Source organism: Gymnoscopelus braueri (assembly GCF_963280865.1).
Source record: "Gymnoscopelus braueri genome assembly, chromosome: 20".
NCBI lineage: Eukaryota > Metazoa > Chordata > Actinopteri > Myctophiformes > Myctophidae > Gymnoscopelus > Gymnoscopelus braueri.
Window position 1 is genome coordinate 42,203,639 of NC_137622.1, and position 22,755 is coordinate 42,226,393.

Genomic DNA, 22,755 nt, shown 5'->3' on the forward strand with positions numbered 1-22,755 from the left:
TTGCAAACTGCCATTGAGGAAGATGGTTGCAAGTATAGTTGCAAAGTAGTTGCATGTTGCAAGGAGTTGCATTAGTTTGAGTTGGACTGGCCTTAAATATATTAGGGCCTTAACCCTACAAGACCGGGAACGCATCTGTGTAACCACTTCAACCATTATTTTATATATATTCAAAGATTTGCACACATTTTCCTTTTTTTTTTCCAAAAAAATAGCAGATCTACAAGCTCATAGCGTAGAAATGGAAGTTCACTCCGTGATCGGCGATCGGTAGGTGACACAATTTAAGCCAATCAGGGGAGAGCACTGAAAATGCATTTTCTGTTTAATAAAGAGCTGGAGAGACATGGGAGACTCCTTTTACTGAACAAACACTGGTCTATAGAAATGAGTACTATCACAATATAGAGCTATTCAACACTTATTTTAACCAAAGTAAATCACTTACCCTACCTTTAAATCCTTTAATTGGGATATGTCTATGATTTTAATGTTGCCATATTTGGAGAATATGGCAACATGAAAAGCAATAATAATAATAATGAAATATAGTTAGAATAAACATCATAGCTGTATTACTTTGTTACATTGTTCATGTAACAAATTTAACCTTACAATATTGTTAAAAGTATGGTTGTTATATCAGAAATGTGTTTCTTTGTTTTGACACAGTTATGTTGTAAAAAAAAAAATACATTATAGACTTGATGTCTTTTTAATAGCCGACTTTTGTTGGAGCCATTTCTGCTGCTCTTTCAGAGGTTGTGTGATTCAGAGCATTTTATTTAATATTAGGAGCAATTATGTAGATCTGTAATTTATTTATCCTTAAGTGGTCACAAACTGTTTTGTCACACACATGCATAGATATGGCCTCATTCAACCGAACCCAGCGCGACACACTCGTAGCATACATTTAGCTTCAGGATTACTGAAACACACACACACACACACAAAAAAAAAAACACACCAATCTTATTTTTTATTTTATTTTATTGTTTGTATTCAATAGCAGGAATTTATAAGTTATTTCAAACCTTAACCAATAACTCATCACCAACAACTCAAAACATTAGGTAATGCCAACAATATTGTAGAATGACAATCCTAAAGAATGAAATAATGCCATTACTTAAAACCAAAAAGAGACATATTGACTTTGAACTTGCCAGCGGTATTCACTGATCTCATTTGGCTAATATTTACAGTTTTGTCATAATTCTAGGGGCCGTGTAACGCCTTTTGAGCTGAGGAGCACTGTGGGTATCATGTGAACATTTGTGCAAATCTTTGAATATATATATATATATATTTTTTTAAGCCAACATTTGTAACTCAAAATCTTTGCTTCTGGGGTCCCTGGAACAAAACATTTGAGATGGGGGTCTGCGGCCAAATACATATCATTTTGGAGGTCCTTGACACGAAAAAGGTTTGAGAACCACTGATTTAGCACAAATATCTTAGCTGAAACGATGTAAACATGGACTTCTCGTGGCTGTAGTGATGATTCAATGTGGGGTCGTAAATGATCAGGTTGTCACATGATCACAATCAGGAGGATCACATGACCAGCGCTGTTCCTTTCCTTTCCAAGAGTTGAACCGTTTCCGGCTTGAAGCGTCAGGAGCCGCTGCACCTAAAAATAAAAAAAAACACCAGGCGCCGGGAGCGCTGAAGCACGATGGTCGGGTCTGGGAAAAGGAACGCACCACCAGTAGTAGTTGGCTATTCAAAAATAGCAGATATACAAGCTCATAGCGCGCTACGAGGTTGTAGATCAAATCTTTGATTATATGTATTCTTTTAAAGCGAACATTTGTATCTCAAATCTTTGCTTCTGTTTGGTTGCTATATCAGTGGTGCTCAAACGTCTTCCATGTAAAGGACCCCCAAAACCATATGAATTCAAAGATTTGCACAAATGTTCACACATTTTCCCAAAAATAGCAGATCTACTGTATATCTGCCATTTTTTCAATAGCCTAAGAAATCCCCCCAAAAAATGACACAGATGCATTCCCGGTCTTAATGGTTTAAATCAGGGGTCTTCAACAGGGGGTCCGTGACCCATAGGGGGTCCTCCGAGCTACTATAGGGGGTCCGCCAAATCTTTGTGTGATAGCCTGATAGGATTTAGTTTTTTTACATTAACCACTTGAAACCATAGAATTCCTTTTCTGAGGGGAACATTAGAAAAAAAAAAAAACTTTAATCTGAAACACAATTTTATAATCATATAGAGTAGGGGGTCCCTGCTTCATCTCTCTGAGCTAGGGGGTCCTTGGCCTGAAAACGTTGAAGATCCCTGGTTTAAATACAAACGCATGGCACACTGGCGCTGCCAGCTCAAAAGGCGTTCTGTGGACACAAGCCCCTTACTCGTTTACATTAAAGCCATATCCACTAGGTGTACTGTATGGGGGGGGGGGGGGACACAATGAACCTCAACAACAATGAACCTGCAACAATTAACTGTTTGTGGTGTGAGCATCAGCCATTATATAGCTATTACGCAACATTTAATATTCCTATTGTTTACATGTTTCTTTTTTGAGAAATAATATTCACGTCATCTGTGTGGGAAAAAAAGCCTGTAAAATGACAATTCGAGCCCAGCCCCTAGTGCAGTGGTTCTCAAAGAGGGGTCCCCCAGGGGGTCCTTGGGAGGGTTCCAGGGGCGAGCTGAATGATTGATACTTGAGAACTTCTTGCGTTATCCTCCTCGTAGAATTACTGTATAACTGTACCTCTGTTAACCCATTAAGACCGGGAACGCATCTGTGTGTCATTTTTAAGATTTCTTTGGCTGTTAAAAAATAGCAGATCTACAAGCTCTATGAGCTTGTAGATCTGCTATTTTTTGAAAAATCGTGAACATTCGTGGCAAAATCTTGGAATATATATATTTTTTAAAGCGAACATTTGTAAAATATTTAGTTCCAGGAACGCCCAGACGCAAAGATTTAAGTTACAAATGTCCACCAAAAAGAAAGCGGGAAAAAAATTAAATATTTTCCACAACTTTTCAAAAATAGCAGATCTACAAGCTCATAGCCGCACTATAAGCTTGTAGATCTGCTATTTTTGAATAGCCAAACGAAATCTAAAAATGACACACAGATGCTTTCCCGGTCTTAAAAAGAGTTAAAAAAAACGTTCAATCAATCACAGCCCCAGCCACCCCACTGACCAGTTCACTGGACGAGTCCCGGCTCTGGCGTTGCGTTCTCAGACTGCCCCGCGGAGAAGGAGATACCCGTGAGCATGTTCTCGCCTCCATCTTGTGGATCCTCCTGGTGAGATTCGCCGTTCCCAGCAGTCCCGCCGGCCGCGGATTCGTCCACGCTCGGCCTCTCGTCGTCATCGGCGACGGCGGCGGCCTGTCGTTTCCCTCCCACGATGGCGTCTTCTTTCCACTGGAGGACCTCCTTGTCGTAGGTCTCGCCCATCTCTTTGATCTTCTGCAGCGTCTGTTTGTACGACACGCACAGGCCCTGAGTCCGGAAGCGCTGGAAGCAGCGCTTCTTGTCGTTGGCGTGGAGGAGCAGCGAGTTGCGCACCATGGGCGCGCGCATGTGCCGCGAGCGCGCGTGGAGGACCAGCGCCCCGGCCATGGCCGCCACGCGCTTCTTGGTCTTGGCCTCGGCCGTGTCGGCGGCCTTGGATCCGTCCAGGGACACCGAGGCGGCGCTCTGCAGGAACTTCAGAAAGGTGGGCGCGCTGGTCCTCCACTCCTCCACCAGGTCCTCCCAGCGGAAGTTCTTCAGCGACTGGAGGGACGTCTGGCGCAGGACGGAGCCGAACGAGTTGCGCGTCACGCCGGCGCACTCCTCCTTCACCCGCTTCATGACCTCCGCGACCACCGAGTCGTAGAGTCCGGGGATCGCCATGATGTCGCCCGGGAGCTTGTTGTAGTGGCCCAGTTTGACGTGGTGCGCGATCTTCTGCAGCGGCCCCCTCTTGATGACCTTCCTCTGGGGGCGGATTCTCTGTCTCAGACGCAACACGGCGAGCGCGTCTTCGTTCTCCATCTGGGCGTCGGAAGAGACAAGTAGAATAACATTAACCCGTTAAGACCGGGAACGCATCTGTGTAAACCCCTTTAACCAGTATTTTATACTTTGGCTATTCAAAAATAGCAGATCTACAAGCTCATAGCGTGGCACCGAGTGCCACGCTATGAGCTTGTAGATCTGCTATTTTTTTTAAATCTTGACCTGCAAATGTTAGTTTGAATAGATATAGTGTTTAAAGGCAACACTTGTAACTCAAATCTTTGCTTCTGGGGGGTCCCTGGAACAACATATTTTGAGATGGGGGTCCGTGGCCAAATACATATCATTTTGGGGGTCATTGACATGAAAGAGTTTGAGCACCACTGATTATAGCAGTATAAGTTTTTGTCATAAAACTGTTAGGATTAAGAAGACATTTGTAGAATCCCCAGAAGCAAAGATTTGAGTTAGATCTTGCAGATCTAGATCTTGCAGATCTACAAGCTTGTATATCTGCAATTTTTTTAATAGCCAAAGAAATCTAAAAACACGCATGCGTTCCTGGTCTAAATGGATTAAGAAACTTAACACATACTGACGTTACGTTACACCAGATGTTACACACAGGGGGAAAAGACTAACCTCTGTGGGGTCTGATGAGGAGGACGTTGCAGATCTCTTTGCTAAGATGGAGATAACCCCCTGAAGGAACAAAAACACATTAGACCAAAACCAAAGGCACACCAGTAATGATAATCAAGAGTAAAAAGGGATGAATCAATGAGTCTCTTTGGTGACACAAATGCACTTCATGTGATTTGTAGAAAACATGGATGATGCTGATGTGAAGTAGTGATGAATTCAACTTCCAAAGCTTTCTTATGGAGACAAACCTTGACTTTTTCAGGAGACCACGTCACCGGAACCTTTGTCAGTCCTCTGTCAACGGGTCTTTCGTCAGCTCTCTGAAATTATGTAAAACAAAAATATGGACGCTTGTAACAGAAACAAACAAAAATACAATATACATCAGTAGTTTGTTTCAGCTTGCTATGAACCCCTTCCACAGAGGTCAAGTGTAGTCAGTCAGAAGTCAGACCTGGTCTGCTTGCCTTACAGGTGAGGAGGAGGATGGAGGGACGGTCTTTAATGAAAGGTTTGCAGCTGCTGCACCCTAATGGAAAAACATCCCAAAATAATTTGACCAGGGGCTTATGTCAACTGAGCTGACTAAATATCACCAGCTATAGGCAGCATCATGGAACTTACTGCAGCATCATGGAAGAATAGAATAGAATAGTCCCCACTACTTGGGGTGTTCACTGTACTGTCACTCACTGTATATTTGCACATAAGTGAAATTTGTCCTCTGCATAGTCTCGCGTAGCCAGACAACTATTCCACAATCTCCAGATGCTATATAGTCTGGAACTACACCTCCCAAAATCCCATCTTTACATTTTATTTTTGAATTTCCATTTCTGCTAAGCATCAAGCTATTAAGATAAGTTTGCGCGACTGTGAAGACGAAACGGAAGTGGGGAGGAGGCTTCACGTCCGCTTTATATTTTAATCATGATCAGAGCTTCCGAGTCCCAGACTGTATGACCAGAAACATTTGAAATTTGTGTGAGGCAACAGTCTGGCCACGAGAGACTACCCATCCTATAACTATTAGGAGCAGTGAGCGCCATCCCAAGGCGCTCGGGGAGGCAGACCGGTGAAATAAAATGAGAAGTTTAAGAACCCCTGCACCAGATGATACAATACAGTACAACAAGACCAACCTGGACAGACTGTGTGGAGGAGGAAGGATCAGCTGCCTTTGCTAAAAGGCCCATGGTTGCACCCTGGATGGGACACAAAAACACATTAGAACAGATCAAAGTCATGTCATGTAGTGATGAATTCATGTTCCAAAGCATTCCGATGGAGACAAACCTTGACTTTTTCAGCAGACCACGTCACCGGAACCTTTGAGCCCGTCTGTCCTCCTCTGTCAGCGGGTCTTTTGTCAGCTCTCTGAAATTAAACAACGTAGAAATATGGACGCTTGTGTCAGTAGCAGTAACACTTTTTTTTTTAACACAGTTCATCAGTTTGTTTCAGCTTGCTATGAAACCCCTCTACAGAGAAGTGTTGATTTTGTCGTCTAAAACTATGACGAAAGATGTTCGTCAGCTACCTATTTACCTATTTTCACTGATGAAAACTACATCAAAACTAAGACATTGACAATTTTTTCAACAAATAAAAAGTAGACTAAAATGTTAGTGAGGGACGAGTGGAGAAGAGATCCAGTAGAACTCGGGTGTTGCGCTCTGAAAATAGTAGATCTGCTATTTTCAGAGCGCAACCAAGTGTAAAGTGTAATCAGTTAAGATCTGGTCAGACCTGGTCTGCTGGCGTTCCAGGTGAGGAGTAGGATGAAGGGACAGGAAGAGTCTTTAATGAAGGGTTTACGGCTGCACCCTGATGGGGAAAAAACAGATTAGACCAGGGGCTGATGCCAACTGAGGGCCCTTTCAGTTTTGAACCCTTCCAGGGTTGGTTCCAAAGTATGTTACCCCATTTCCAGGCCTATAGCAATCACATGGTACAATAATGGGGCTCTCACTCCAGTGTGCTATCAATGCCCCAAGACAGACTCGAGAGAAGACGTCACATGACAAAAAAGAACAGATCTACAAGCTAACAAGGTATCACAGTGCAACGTGTTAGCTTGTAGTCTGTAGATCTATTATTTTTGTCATGTGACGTCCTGTACATACATTAGGCCACTTTCACACAGCTGGTGCAGCACTACATTTTACTATGTTAAATATTTCACATATTTTGGGTTTTTATGAACAAAATCAAAAGCCAAAAACAATGCATTTCCAAACATTTTCCAAAACATTTGATGAATTCCAAACCTTTTCCTTTTCAATTAGTCTAACATGGCTAAAATGGAGTTTGAAGTTACAATGGGTTTGTATAGGAAGGGGGCGTGTCTGATAAAATGAATACCAAATATCTAAATACTGAATCAAGCCACTTAAAAACTGTGTGGGGTGAAACACAAAAGCCTGAGTAGACGTTAAAATGACCCCAAACATGTTTGAAAGTGAAATATCCCTTTAACATTACAACACACGTAATTATTTGATTGAGAATGTGCAAGAAAACATCTGTGAAATAAACGTTTGAAAATCCACCTTAATAATGATCTTGCATACAAAAAGATAGAAGACCTGACTTCTTATTTTGAGGGCTAAAAACTTTTTCGCCGGGAGATTGTTGTTCAGTGCCTACTGTTACAACTTCATCCTAAGGGAAACACTGGACGGTTATCTGGAGGAATGAGGTGACCTATCATTGCTATATTAGACCCTCCAGCGGCAGTGGCTCAGGGGTAGAGTGGCCGGGTAGAGTGAACTGGAGAACCGCAAGGTTCCCAGTTCGATCCCGGGCTGGGGGGCTCCACCAGAGTTAGTGTCGAAGTGTCCTTGACCCATTAAGACCTGAAGCCGATTCTACACGTCTCCTAAATCTCAACAGTTTTCTGAAAAACGTATGTTTCTATATCAGTGGTGCTCAATCTTTTTCATGTCAAGGACCCCCAAAATGATATGTATTTGGCCGCCGACCCCCATCAAAATATTTTGTTCCAGGGACCCCCCCAGAAACAAAGATTTGAGTTTAAAATGTTCGCTTTAAAAATATATATATTTCAAAGATTTGCACACATTTTCAAGATTTTTCAAAAATAGCAGATCTACAAGCTTATAGCGCGGCACTCGGTATATCTGCTATTTTTGAATAGCCAAAAGTGTAAAATAATGCTTTTTAGCTCAAATAAAAAAATGACACAGTTCCAGGTCTTATTTAAGCAAGACGCTGAACCCCTAATTGCTCCCGATGAGCAGGTTGGTGCCTTGCATGGTTTCCTCCGCCATCGGTGTGTGAATGTGTGTAATGCACAATCTATGTAAAGCGCTTTGGATAAAAGCGCTATATAAATGCACCATTTACCCCCCCAAGCTTATATAAATGTACGTTCAGAAGCATTCTGAAGGAGACAAACCTTGGCTTTGTCAGGAGACCACCTGACAGTAACAATTGAGCCAGCCTGTCCTCTATCAGCTGGCCCTTTGTCGGCTTTCTGAAATGATGTAAAACAAAAAAGGAATATATAAAACTATGGACAATTGTATTCTAGAGGGCACTCTTCCCTAACCTATGAATGATCCCCTTGACTGCAAGAGAATAATAGAAGCAGAAATGATGACGTCACAAAAAAAAAGCCGTGCATCCACTCCCATGTTATGAGATGTAGAAAAACACATCTTGGATTTCTCCTCCCAGACTGCGTCTTTGGTGAAAACGAGCCACATTCAACTGCCGATAACAACAGAATGGACGATCGCGGTAAAATAAAATTGTTCCGATAGATAGACGAGACCCCCCCCTCCCCTCGCCCCCAGACAGCTTTTGTTTACATCCGTGCCCACAACGTGGCGCTCCGTGGATCGTCAAAATAAGGTAAAAACGCCGGCAGAGGTGGATGAATGAATGAATGAATGGATGAATACCTGACAGAGAATGTGTTAATACACTATAGAAGTGTAATCAGTTAGAAGTCAAACCTTGGATGTAAAGTGGTACAGTGGTACAGCGGTAGTTACAGTGGTCGTTTCTGTCCTGTCGGCTTGCTTTACAGGCGAGGAGGAGGAGGAGGATGGATGGACAGGAGGAGTCTTTTGCTACGGGAGTAAAAAAATAGAACGGCGGTTCTCAATCTTTTGTTTTTATTTCAAGGACCCCCATAACTCTGAGAGCGGAACCAAAGGGACCCATTTGGTTCCATTTCTACGCTCTTTCAGAGTTAGTCACGTCATCTGTATTTATACAGCACATTAAGCAAAGTGCTTTCCAATCAACGATGACCAGCAACAAGGGCCACGTAGAGGCAAAAACAAGTAACTCACAGCTAACACTAAAGATCTATCAAAAATAGTTCCAAACACATCTAAATGCATGTAGTTGAAGGACAGCGTGGACATGAACCATGGGGCATCCTCACACAGAACTAAAAGCGAGGGAGAAGAGGTGGGTCTATAGACTTGGATTTAAAAATGTCTAGTGGGTCAGGACTAAATGTAGGACAGCTACAGAGAAAGAGCCCAGGTCACCTTTGGTCTTTAGCCGTGTTTGAGTCGTGTTAAGGGTGGTCCATTCGGGACCCCCTTAAGGAACCCTGAGGGTCCCTGGACCCCACACTACTTTGTATTACACCAAACACATCATCATCATCTCCCCCAAATGGTACAGAGTCTACAGACAAACCCCCTTCCCCCCCGGGCTGGCTAGATATAGATAGACATTCAACACATTTACATGTGTTGAATGTATTTCAATCGGTGTCACTTATCCTGCCTTCTAGACTTGAGGCCGATTCTAAAAAACGCCTTCTAAATCCTGACCGAAGTTTTCTGAAAAACGTCAATTTTTTATTAAAAAAAATGTAATCTCTGATCTGATCAAGGTGTGCATAAATTCAAAAGAATTGAACCAACAACTAAAATGACACAGAGGTGTTCCTGTGTTGAAAGGTATAACAACGTATAGGGTCAAAAACACATACCCTATCAGGCCTACTGCGGCGCATTATGGCAGGTGTAGCATCAGGGTCAAAGGTCTTTGCTGAGAGACTTGTAGATGCACCCGGTCCCTGATGGAAAACACATCATATTAGACTTATAGATGCACCCGGTAAACACACATCATATGAGACCAAACCAAACACACAGCTCACCGCCTGTAATTAAAAGTAGTACACTTGTGTGTGTTTTGTGAGCATTTTGATCGAAAACAAACCTTGAATTTGTCTTGGGGAAACATCACCACGAGCCCTCCAGCAGCCTTAGGGTTCTGAAAATAAATAAATAAAATAAAATAGAAAATAAAATAAAGTAGATAGCAGGGGTAGACATTCATTTGCCACTGGCCAGTGGCTTTTCAAGATCACTGGCCCCACCATTAGAACCGGACCCAGTGAAAGCCAAACGTTTAACTAATATCGCCATTTTAGCAGTCTCATTCTGTAGCCTATGTGTGCATGCACGTGCTTTTTTCAGTGTGTACTTTGTTCCTTTGCGACTCTGTGTGAACGTGGCCTGATGAGGAAGAAGTCAGACCTGTGCATACTGTGGGTCCCCACAGTACGTCAGCGGAGCTCGTTGCTTCACAGCCGGAGAGGAGGTTGATGCACCGGCAATGGGTCTGGTTGCTAAAAGACCCATAACTCTACCCTGATAAAACACACACATTATTATATTAGACCAAATCATAATTACCCTGATAGAACACATTATTATATTAGACCAAATCATAACTCTACCCTGATAGAACACATTATTATATTAGACCAAATCATAACTATCCTGATAGAAGAAACACATCATCTCCCCCCCAAGGTGGTACCAACGAACCTGGCTCATAAACCCAGCTCATGATGGACTAATAGTACTTATGAATTAGAGGTGCTACAGTTAAATCAAACTAATCGATGTAATCGTTGATAAAAAAATTACAAAAAAAGATCGATCATCGATTTTTTTATTTATTAACCAATATTTAATCAATATTAACGCATGTCGTTATAGGAGAAAAGTACAAAAAAATAATCTAAATATACTGAAGATAGCCAATCTACAAGCTCACAACTGTGACAAAACCGGCTAATTCTGATTGTTCGTGAAAAAGTAATCAATACAATAATCGCTGAGAAAATAATCTATAGTCGCAGCCCTATTTTTTTTATATTTGACTCTTACCTCGCAAAAAACAGCTCCCGTCACCTGTAATGATAATTAAGAGCAGGGTTAGAAATTAACATATTTTTCCATAAGGAAGCTTGTAGGTGGTGAGCAATATTTTGAAAAGGATTCTGTATTTTTCATGTGATTTGAGGAAACATAGATGATGCAGTGTAGTGATTTATTCATGTGCCACAGCATTATGATCCAGACAAACCTTGAATTTTGGAGGAGACTTCAGCTTGGGAGCACACCGCGTCATTATGACCTTCTGCTTCATATCGGCTCGTCTGTCGTAGGCCTTCTGAAATGATGTTAAAAAAATAAAGATAATTAATAATAATAAATTACTACAAGAGTTCAATTATATTGTTCTTAACAGCTACGGCAAAGTATTGTACAAATTAAAACACTTACATTTCAGGCCCACAGAGATCTTTAAAAGGAAAATGTTATATTATGTTTCTAATCCCAGAGTTCCTATAAATAAATGCAATTAAAATATTCTCTTCTTTTTTTTACATAAAAGGCCCTTTCTGTTGTCTTTTGTATTTTTGGTGTTTTATGCTTATGCAAACAACGAATATTGCAACAAGATCATGTCTTAGTCTCAGCTGAGCTATTTGTGTTATTTATTTAGCACAATAGGTGACGTTTATTTTGACAAAACTGTGTCACAAACACGATTTCTTGCCGTAACGATACGGTAGTCTCATATTGATATGCGTATCCACAAGCAATACCACACACACACACACACACACACACACAGCCCTATAGGCCAACTCTAATCAGGAAGAAGACAAACCTGGCCAGACTTTGCGGTCGTCAGTGGAGAGGTCCCTTCTTGTTTAATCTTTGAACGGAACTGAGAAGGAAAAAAAAACATTAGACCAAATTAAAATCATCATCTGATCTCCCCCTATGCAGCTGGTAGAGACAAACCCCCCCCCATGGCTCACCAATGTGGACGAATCATGCCATTGAATAGATATTACCTTTACACGTAGGCTATTGAATGCATTTGAATCTACACTTTAAGATTCATCAGGCGCTCTCATCCATACTTTCAGGTGTGAGATCAGAGTACGGTAAAGTAAGCGCTACAACAAGGTAAATAGTCACATAAGTATAGAGTGCAGAGAGAAAACAAAAGAAACTAGGAGGATAGCATGTAAAACAACGAGGCTAGCATCTGCCTACTCTAAATAACATGCTCAAAATGACATTCAAAATGGTCACTGACCCTGCATTCTCTCTTAACCATGAATGCATGTGTGTCATTTTAGATTTCTTTGGCTATAGCAGATATAAAAGCTCATACTGCGGCACCGAGTGCCGCACTATGAGCTTGTAGATCTGCTATTTTTGGAAGAAAAACGTGAAAATGTCTGCAAATCTTTGAATACATACATTTTTTACTCAAATCTGTGCTTCTGGGGGTCCCTGGAACAAAATATTTTGAGACGGGGACGGGGGCCCCCTGGAGAAATACATAACATTTTGGGTGGTCCTTGACATGAGAAAGGTTTGAGGACCACTGATATTATAGCAACATACGTTTAGTCCTTTTTAACTGTTAGGATTTAGAAGTCATTTGTAGAATCAGCCAGAAGCAAAGATTTGAGTTAAAAAAAATCGCTTTTAAAAAACATATATATATATATCAAAGATGTGCAAAAACTTTTCACGATCTTTAAAAAAATAAATGCTGATCTACAAGCTCAAAGCGAGTCCTGCAACGTGTTTTGAGTTTGTAAAATTTTTTGGCTAACGTTCCACCCAGACTATATGGATGCTGAGGTTCAGGAGGTTCAAACATCTTACCGTCTTGCGGCGCATTATGGCCGGAGCGGAGTTGGGTTCCCCCGGTCTGCTGCGCCGCATTATGGCGGGTGAGGAGTGAGATTCAGCCGCCGCCCTGCGTTCGCGTTCAGACTTGTAGCGGTCCGGCCTGTAGCGCCGCATTATGGCAGGTGAGGGGTCAGCGTCTTTCAGCATCTTTATCTGTGCATCAAACAGACAGAGATATAACAAATAACATAACAGATTTAAACGAGAATTTCAGACTTTTCTTACCTTTATATATATATATCTTGGTGTAGAAGAGTATAACATTTTCATAACCCAAGTCCACCGCAGCAAAAAACCAGAGCCGGCGGTCCATGCGCTAGATTTTTTGAGGGTTTTTATCTAACGTTCATATTGACAGAAAGCTAGCCAGTAGTAGCCACAGTGTTTTTGTGGATGGGCCATCGTAGTGTTTACAAGCTGATCACGGATGAAATCTCGTCTGGCGAGACTTCCGGAGGGGGCGCATCTAATAAAAACACTGTGGCTAGGTTTATGTCAATATAAACGTCAGATATCAACAAAAACATATACATAAAATCGCGATAAAAATACGCGATCTAGCTCACGGACCGTCCGCTCAGGTTTTTTAGCTGCGGTGGACTCGGAATGGAGTTATGAAAATGTTCTACTCTACCACTCGTACTAGAACATAATTAGATCATATAAAAAGGTAAGGAAAAGGCTCCTTTACCACATGCAGTGACATTACACTAGTTACATACACAGGAAGAAGAAAGGAACACTAAAACAACATTGTCGGTTTAGTGTACGGTTGCTTCACAAACCTTTACCTGTTTTGCATAGCTGTTTCTTTGGTTCCGTTGCTTTGCACCAGGCGTGGAGGCTGATGGAGGGGCAGGAGAGGTCTTTGCTAGAAGGTCCATAGCTGCACTCTGATGGAACAACAACACAGAGAACACAGAACGATGAATAGTAGTGAGTACTGTTTGTCGAACTGTGAGATTTCTGCCCTATATATAGTAGGAGTGGGACGATATGGGTACCTCACGATACGATATATATCACGATATTAGGCCCACGATAACAATATATATCACGATATTCGACGATATTCGATATATTGCGATATCACGATATTCAATATATATTGCAAGAAATTTCACCAACGATATATCACTATCTGAAAATATCGATATATTGCATGAAATTTCACCAACGATATATCACGATAGTCCTTGTAATAAACATAAAATAGCACCAAACAGTTCAAAATCATCATTACACAAATACAGAGTAGGAAAAACAACGTATCACAAACTTTAAAAAAAAAAGAAAAAATATATATATATATCGATATTTTTCGGCAGTACCGTATTTTCCGCACTATAAGGCGCACCGTCAGTGCGCCATATAGTGCGGATGCGCCTTATAATCCGATGCGCCTTATTTATGAATCAATATTGGTTCCCTTGGTTTCCGCACTATAAGCCGCACCGTCAGTGCTCCTTATAGTGCGGATGCGCCTTATAATGCGGTGCGCCCTATATATGAAAATAATACATTTATTGAAGGTGCGCCTTATACTCAGATGCGCCTTATAGTGCGGAAAATACGGTATATCGATTAGTTATTGCGGGAGAAAGTATCGCGATATATCGCGATATCGATATATCGTCCCACCCCTAATATATAGTATATATATATATATAATCTAACATCAACACTTTTGGTAGCTGAGAGAGAGAGAAGAAGTGGGGACCCCCCACTTTCATAGATTCATACATCAAATCAAATCATACTTTGGCTATTCAAAAATAGCAGATATACAAGCTTGTATATCAGCTATGTTTGACATCTAAGCATCAGAACACAGTGTGGTACTAACCAGAGCGGCCACGGCAGCGTCAGAACACAGTCTGGCCATCTTGGAGGGAGGAGCGGCAGAAGACGCGTCTTCAGAGATGTTCTCCTTCTGTTGGAGAACATTGAATAACATTTAGAAAACGGTTTCTATAATACAAAATACAAATAAACGCTAACAACTTTTTAATAGATGAAAACATGAACTGAACTTTGTTTTATTCATCCGCTTTACACATTGAGTGCCAATCGCGTCGATCTACGCGAACCTACTTTATTGCGCAGCGTGCCAGTCGCGTAGATTTTTCTTTTTTTTTACTCACAGGTTCACATTTCATTGTAGGCCTCGTTCGCCACAACACATTTCATTGTAGCACCACCGGAAACTGAATTATCCATATCCGGAGATTTTCGTTTTCATCCGCCTCCACTCTAATGCGGAAACTAAACTAAATCTCAATTTTCTCGGTTGTTGTTTTTCTCATCGCTGATCGCTGTTTAACATAAACCGCTGTAGCTTCAAGATGGCGGATCGCAGATCGAAACGGTCTTCGCTGGGCGTCTCACACAGATCCCCTATGTGTTTACAAACAGTTGAACGCGCGATTTTAACGGATTTAGCGATGTCTGTGGCGACATGAAAAAAACTAAAAAACAACAATAAATCGCTGGCACTGGTGAGTACATTATGATATTAAACTCTGGCATGGAATGTGTTAAAAAGGATAGTTCACCCAAAAAAAATCGATCGATTAGTCACCCCATGGAGACTTGAATTCATGGGTATTTTAGTTTTTGTCACATTCCTAAGCCAATAATTTGATGACCAGCGGACCATCAAATAGGCAGGTAGGCAGCAGTTCCGGTAGGAGACTCTTTTTGTCTCCTATCGGAACCTCTGCCGGTCATAAAATGATTGGCTTAGGAATGTGACAAAAACTAAAGATTAAATTCTCCATGGGGTGACTAATCGATAGGAAAAAAGTCATTTTGAGGGTGAACTATCCCTTTAAGCCCTATTAGACATTTTTCAAAAGTAGTTGATCTACGAGCTCACAACGTGCATTGTGAGCTTGTAGATCTGCCATTTAAAAACATTAAATGACCCTTTTGACATATATGCCCAAAGTCAGGACACATGGGCTGCATAATTGCAGATACGAGCGCTGTAAAACACACCAAATAATGGGCGATATATGGGGGCGTGGCTCTGCAAAGACCAACCTGTGGGGATGAAGACAGATCGGTGGAATCTCCTGTCCTGTCCGGTGTCTGTCCAGCAGGCTGGGAGGGGGATCTCTTTGATAAAAGGCCCAGAGCTGCACCCTGATCACAGATGTTAACAATTAATACAACTATCAATTCATTTGACACTTAATTAGCCCTACGTACTTCGTCGTATGACAAATTATAGCTATAGTTAGTTATGATGCTGAATTGATCTGTGTTTGGAGATGAATTCTTGATCGTGATGACAAACCTTGACTTTCTCAGGAGACCACATCACCGGAATCTTTGACACTTTCTGTCCACCTCTATCAGCTGGTCTGCTGTCGGCTTTCTGAAATTAATCAAAGAACATACCATTATGAACACGCCAGTGTTTATTTTGTCGACTAAAACTATGACGAAAAATGTCTGTCATAAAAAACTACCTTTTTTCACTTACGAATACTAAATAAAAACTATGCTACGATGACTAAAATTATGACTAAATATACTGACGATTTCGTCAACAAATAAAAACTGGACAAAAATGTTTGGGAGGGACTATGAGAAGAGATTCAGTAGAACTAAGAGAAGTCATCATGGGTGCGTGCGGTTGTCACAGACCGAAAATAGCCGATCTACAAGCTCACAACGCGTTGTGAGCTTGTAGATCGGCTGTTTTCGGCATGCAAGCTAAGTGAAAATCAGCCATTTCGATGCCACACAGCCCGCCAAAAACAGATTTTAGTCGACTAAATCACCTGTAGTTTTAGTCGACTAAAATCTTATGATATTTAGTCGACTAAAACTAGACTAAAAGTAAAACATTTCAGATGACTAAAATATGACTAAAACTAAACAGAATTCTATTCAAAAGACTATGACTAAAACTGAATCAAAAACCCTTTTGGTTTGTTTCAGCACGCTATGAAAAACCCCCTACAGAGGTCAAGTGTAATGAGTTAGAGGTCAGACCTGCACAGAGGACGGGGGGGTCAGTACGGTGGTAGTTTCTGTCCTGTCTGCTGGCTTTCCAGGTGAGGAAGAGGAGGAGGAGGAGGAGGAGGGAGGGACAGGAGGAGTCTTTGATGAAGGGCCCGCAGCTGCTACCTGACGGGACAAAAAAAAACACATTATTTAGACCAGTGGTTTTCAACCTTTTTTCATCCCAAGGACCCCTACATTGATATACATTTGGCCGTGGACCCCCGTCTGAAAATGTTTTGTGCCAGGGACCCCCAGAAGCAAAGATTTCAGTTAAAAATGTTCGCTTTAAAAAAACATATATTCACAGATATACACACATTTTCAATATTTTTCAAATATAGCAGATCTGCAAGCTCAATATATCTGCTATTTTTGAATAGCCAAAACTAAAGTGGTTAAAACGATGATTGTCTGATTTAGACCAAACCAAAAACAGCTCTCATTCACCCGTACTAGAGACCAACCCATAGCAGATGTTTGTGTCCAATGCTGATCCCCATTTTTAGAGAGTCATAGAAATAAAGCTCACATTGCATCGCAACGTGATTTGTGTGAGCTTGTAGATCTTCCCACCATAATATGGATGCTGGGGTTTAAGAGGTTAAAACAACTCTTACCTTTTTGTTTGCAGCGGGTGAGGAGGGTGTGGCAGTAGATGACACTTTCTCCTTCTGTGCATTAAAAAGATATATAATAATAAAGAGACAAAGAGTAGAAAAACATTAAGAAACTGAGTTCTCTCTCTCTCTCTCCTGATTGCATGAAATTGGTATCCTAAACTTACAATGTAGTTTCTGTTTACTAAAGAGCTGGAGAGACGGGGAGACCCCAATTACACTTAAAATGGTGGTTCTTGAATTTTCATATCAAGGACCCCAACGGATACCCCACTTTGAGAACCACTGACTTAAAACACTTCATAAATATCTAAATAACGTTCTGTACATTTGAAAACTATAGGTTACCAGGTAATCAATGAACCTTGCATGTGTCTAAATAACATTCTGTACATTTGTGGTCAAGGAAAATCTAATTAAAAAATACAGTACCACAGTACAAATCTGTGATCATTTAATTCAAGACTAGTCTCGCGTGGCCAGACTGTTGCCTCCCACAATTTTCACATGTTTCCGGTCATACAGTCCGGGACTCGGAAGCTCTGATCATGATTAGAATATAAACCGGATATGAAGCCTCCTCCCCACTTCCGTTTCGTCTTTACAGTCGCGCAAATGTATCCTAATATAAATACAAATCATCTAATTCTAAGCGGTGGCGTAACGCAAAATGAACGGAAGTGCCAGTTTCCTCTCTCGGATTTCGGGAGTTGTAGTTCCAGACTATATAGCATTCAGAGATTGTGGAATAGTTGTCTGGCTACGCGAGACTAATTCAAGACCAACCTGGCGGACAGAGTGTGGGGATGACAGATCCGTGGCGGTCTCTGTGGCATCTGCTGGCTTTACCGCTGAGGAGGAGGAGGATGCTGGGGCGGTGGAGGTCTTTGCTGAAGGGTCTGCAGCTGCATCCTGATGGAACAAAAAAACACATTATTAGACCAACCAATGCTTCTCCAACCTTTTATGGATCATCAGGGTCAACTTGAGCATCTTGAACAGCGCCAGTTAGCTCAATGATTAATTCTGCAGGATACTGCAGTTATAGCCCTGAAACATGACTGTCATATCATGACAGTCATGGCGGAGCTTCAACCTGGTTTTGGCACTTTCTCCATTTACAACCCATACATCTACATACATAAACGTTCAGATTTCAAATATAGAGTGCAGACCCCATGGCCACGGATGTCACAACTGGAATCCGGTGGATCTAAGTATCTTCCGTATTGTTCAATAAAAAGCATTTGAATACGGATTTTCTTCTTATTTCCTCCATATACTTTCAATTACGTGACCCCATCGGTTGGGAGGTGATATGATGGCACTAATAACGAGTACTTATTGATATGAGGGCACTAATAATAAAGAGTATTTATTGATATGAGGGCACTAATAAAGAGTATTTATCGATATGAGGGCACTAATAAAGAGTCATTATTGATATGAGGGCACTAATAAAGAGTATTTATCGATATGAGGGCACTAATAAAGAGTATTTATCGATATGAGGGCACTAATAAAGAGTATTTATCGATATGAGGGCACTAATAAAGAGTATTTATCGATATGAGGGCACTAATAAAGAGTATTTATCGATATGAGGGCACTAATAAAGAGTATATTGATATGAGGGCACTAATAAAGAGTATTTATCGATATGAGGGCACTAATAAAGAGTATTTATCGATATGAGGGCACTAATAAAGAGTATTTATCGATATGAGGGCACTAATAAAGAGTATATTGATATGAGGGCACTAATAAAGAGTATTTATCTATATGAGGGCACTAATAAAGAGTATTTATCGATATGAGGGCACTATAATAAAGAGTATTTATCGATATGAGGGCACTAATAAAGAATATTTATCGATATGAGGGCACTAATAAAGAGTATTTATCGATATGAGGGCACTAATAAAGAGTATTTATCGATATGAGGGCACTAATAAAGAGTATTTATTGATATAAGGGCACTAATAAAGAGTATTTATTGATATGAGGGCACTAATAAAGAGTATTTATTGATATGAGGGCACTAATAAAGAGTATTTATCGATATGAGGGCACTAATAAAGAGTATTTATTGATATGAGGGCACTAAAAGAGTATTTATTGATATAAGGGCACTAATAAAGAGTATTTATTGATATGAGGGCACTAATAAAGAGTATTTATTGATATGAGGGCACTAATAAAGAGTATTTATTGATATGAGGGCACTATAAAGAGTAGGCCTATCTATTGATATATTCATTTTGTCATAAGAACAATTCAGTTTAAAATGACGTTGGCTGGAGTTCGTCGCCCGCCACAAAAAAAAGAGCAGATCTACAAGCTCTACAACGCGTCGCGCCGCCACCCACGGTCAGCTTGTAGATCTACACAGTCGTAGTCAAGACGTCACGACGTTAAAGAACGTAACGCCGGCTCTTCTCTTCTGCCTAACGCTATGACAACTTGCGTTGAATTATCGCGAGAGTTTGTCCAAAAGAACAGATCTACAAGCTATCGCCACGTCGCGTCTCGACGCGGCGATAGCTTGTAGGTCTGTTCTTCTTTGCGCGAGCGACACCGTCGTACCGCTCGAGCGCATTGTTGTTTTTTTTTACCGTGGCGTCTCCGTCATGTCCGGATGGATCAGGTTCTGGTTCTCCTCGTCGTGTAGGCCTGCTGCTCCCCTTCCCTGCTCCTGCCGCCGCTTTCTTCGACGCCATCGAAGCGTTTGAATGAAAGCAAATCAAAGTGGTTTTAATCTTTACGGAACGGGTTTTATCTGGTTCTTTTCTCTTCGCAGGTTTGAGCTCTTTTTTACTCGCGTCGCATCGCGCCTTGTTTTCACCGAGACTAGAGGCTGTTTTTGGCCCCTATCGGCTTAGTCCGTCTAGTCTGCACATCCGCCCTGCAGCGGATACGGAAACAACGGCCGTGCGTGCGTGGGACGTGCGCGTCATAGGGAGTAGGCGGGGTCTAAATGTAGAACTTATAATAATTATAATTATAATAATAATAGTTTTAACTTATATTGTGCCGTTCAAAAAACACAAGGACGCTTAACATTAAAACATTAAACAAGCTGCCAAAAGCCTATTTAGCCACCATAAACCTGTGTTTATAGTGGCTAATAATAATAATAATGTTAATAATCATTATTATTTATAACATAATTTCATACTCTCATTTGATCATTATCATTGATTATAATATTACCCCCAAAAGTGTGGTGAAGGAAAGCATTGGATTTAACCAATGAGAGCTTCCCCTAATAGTCCAGTGGTTCTCAAAGTGGGGTCCGGGGACCCCTTAGGGTCGTTGATCTATTATAAAGTATGAACCCTATCCAACGACAAGCGTACAGGTCACAACAATAAAGTATATAACACTTGTTTCCATTGTGTTCCTCACATAAAAACATGACAAATATAGGCTATAATAACTAAGTAGGCTACATTATAGAAACACTTTTCATAACAAAAGACCTAAAAAAAAGAACCTAAAGACATGGAAACAAAACAAACCTTTAATTTAACTTGTTAAAACTCTCCCTGCGACAGACTAGAGCCTGCTGTCAGTTTGGCTGCAGTGTCTCGGCTGTTCCACTGGGTGGCACCAATGTACCTGAAAGTTCCCTTACCTGTCAGAGTCCTGAATTCATACAGGCAGCCAGGCATTGATTGATTGATTGATTGATCGATTCATTCATTGATTTATTTATTCATTGATTCATTGAATACTTTATTTAGAAGTTTGCAGAAAAAAAGCTAATGAAAGTACAGTTCAAATACAATTTTTCTTTTTGTTTTTAAACAAGAAAGCCACTGGCTTGTTTCAATTGGGATCCGTTTGTACTCAATTCATAGTGACATTAAATGACAGACAGATATACTCTACAATGCAGAACATCATATAAACAGTTTAGAAATGAAAAATAAGGAAAACAATAAATATATTTGTACAGTAAAAAGTTCAAGGGGGGTGGGGGTTAGGTTATGACTTTTACAGGGGCCAGTTTCAAATGGCAGCCACCTGAAGGTACTCTTTTAGGGCAGTTTTGAAGGAGAGAGTAGGGTTTTACATTCCTTCACTGCTTTTGGTAGACGGCATTCCACATTTTTGTGGCATAGCAGGGAGAACGAATTCAACCCCTTGTTTGTGCCAAATCTGGGACGTGATCAGTGGAGCTGCCTCTGGTGTTGTGATTGTGGACTTGATTTACGTTTTTGAAGTACTTTGACAGGTACATGGGTATCTTAACGTTGTGGTGTATCTTGTAGACCAGGCCCATTGCAAGTTCTGTACTCTGTCCTTGACCCTGAGCCATGCACGTGCACACATAGACATGAAAGGGGGCTTGAGCCCCTGCCCTTTTACCTGTCGCTAAAAAAGTGCCCTCTCCAGACTGAAAAAATAAAAAATAGTAAACAAAAAATGTATTTCAACTACCCCTAGCAGCCTAACGGTAAGGCCGACGGAAATGCCAGTGGATGTGTTGGATGCAGCTCAAAGCGAACTTTACTCGGGTATCTAGTTTGTCGCCGTACGACCTTCCTAGCCCGTGTTATTAAAGAAAAACGGGCGACAATGGCCAAAATTCGATCGAAAATCGGCGATCGAAAACCGGCGAAAGTGTCAGTTTTCAAGATGTTTTGGCCATTATCTCTGGAACAGAAGGACCAATCTGCTCAGTTCAAAGCTTGTTGGTTGGGTGACTTTGAGGACATTAAGCACGCAATGATACCTCTTCGGATTTGTCAGGTTTTCGGGCCTAAAAGTATGGTAATTGTTTGTTTTAAAAAAATCCAATAGGTGCCCTTTTCAAATTCCAGCCCCTGCCTCTCCAAATCCTTCTGCTCTGCACGTCCCTGCCCTGAGCCATCCGACCCTACAAAGTGAGCATGGGTTAGATGATGAGCTGTAGGAGTAGCCATACCAGTTTGTTTTGGGACACATTAGCAATGCTCTAGTGCAAGGGTCTTCAACGTGTTTCAGGCCAAGGACCCCCTAGCTGAGAGAGAGAGATGAAACAGGGACCCCCCCATTACATATTGTATTCATGTTAAATGTTTGTTTTCAGACATTTAACCACTTAAACCCTCAATAGTTAATTAAAATATCAGATCTACAAGCTCACAACGCCTGGCAGCGCAAGGCATTGTGTGCTTGTAGATCTGCTATTTTTGGCTAATGTTCCCCTCAGAATAGGGATGCTATAGGGTTCAAGTGGTTAATGTAAAAAAAAAAGATGTTGTAACTGACTTGTCAGAATCTAGTTGTATAAAAATATCCTGTTATATTTTTTTATACAACTAGATTCTGACAAGTCCCGGAAAAAGACGCGCTGTGATTGGCCAGTAGCCAGGAAGCGTGCCTCCTCAAATATGGCGGCCGTGATACAGACGCCCCAGAGTCGGAGGAGGCGTCTACCTTTATATGTCTTTATATGTACACAGCACACAGACAAGAACG

General features: G+C 41.2%; 1 protein-coding gene across 2 annotated transcripts; it reads right to left on the bottom strand.

The window, feature by feature from the left end:
• Window positions 1-1,017: 1,017 nt before the first annotated feature.
• Window positions 1,018-20,148, bottom strand: LOC308075422 (uncharacterized protein). Of its 2 annotated transcripts, XM_080415297.1 has the most exons (23): window positions 19,902-20,148; window positions 18,073-18,198; window positions 17,287-17,340; window positions 16,658-16,792; window positions 15,954-16,034; window positions 15,698-15,799; window positions 14,499-14,585; window positions 13,444-13,545; window positions 12,626-12,805; window positions 11,607-11,666; window positions 11,016-11,102; window positions 10,817-10,840; window positions 10,178-10,291; window positions 9,858-9,911; window positions 9,625-9,711; window positions 8,627-8,743; window positions 8,065-8,142; window positions 6,393-6,470; window positions 5,940-6,020; window positions 5,786-5,848; window positions 4,892-4,963; window positions 4,641-4,700; window positions 1,018-4,034 (listed from the first exon to the last, which is right to left on the bottom strand). In XM_080415297.1, exons 1-23 carry the CDS (start codon window positions 20,004-20,006, stop codon window positions 3,198-3,200), a joined length of 2,784 nt encoding a protein of 927 aa, XP_080271423.1. In that variant the 5' UTR covers window positions 20,007-20,148; the 3' UTR covers window positions 1,018-3,197. The 2 variants fall into 2 exon arrangements, with proteins under 2 accessions (XP_080271423.1, XP_080271424.1); XM_080415298.1 differs by lacking the exon at window positions 8,065-8,142.
• Window positions 20,149-22,755: the final 2,607 nt, after the last annotated feature.

Excerpts from the sequence above, each read along its gene's own strand:
- LOC308075422 (XM_080415297.1), bottom strand. The coding sequence starts at position 20,006 with ATGGCGTCGAAGAAAGCGGCGGCAGGAGCAGGGAAGGGGAGCAGCAGG. Across the intron at positions 16,035-16,657 it reads CCCCCCCGTCCTCTGTGCAG|AAAGCCGACAGCAGACCAGC; the intron begins GTCTGACCTCTA and ends GATTAATTTCAG. Across the intron at positions 4,701-4,891 it reads GGTCTCCTGAAAAAGTCAAG|GGGGTTATCTCCATCTTAGC; the intron begins GTTTGTCTCCAT and ends TTGTTCCTTCAG.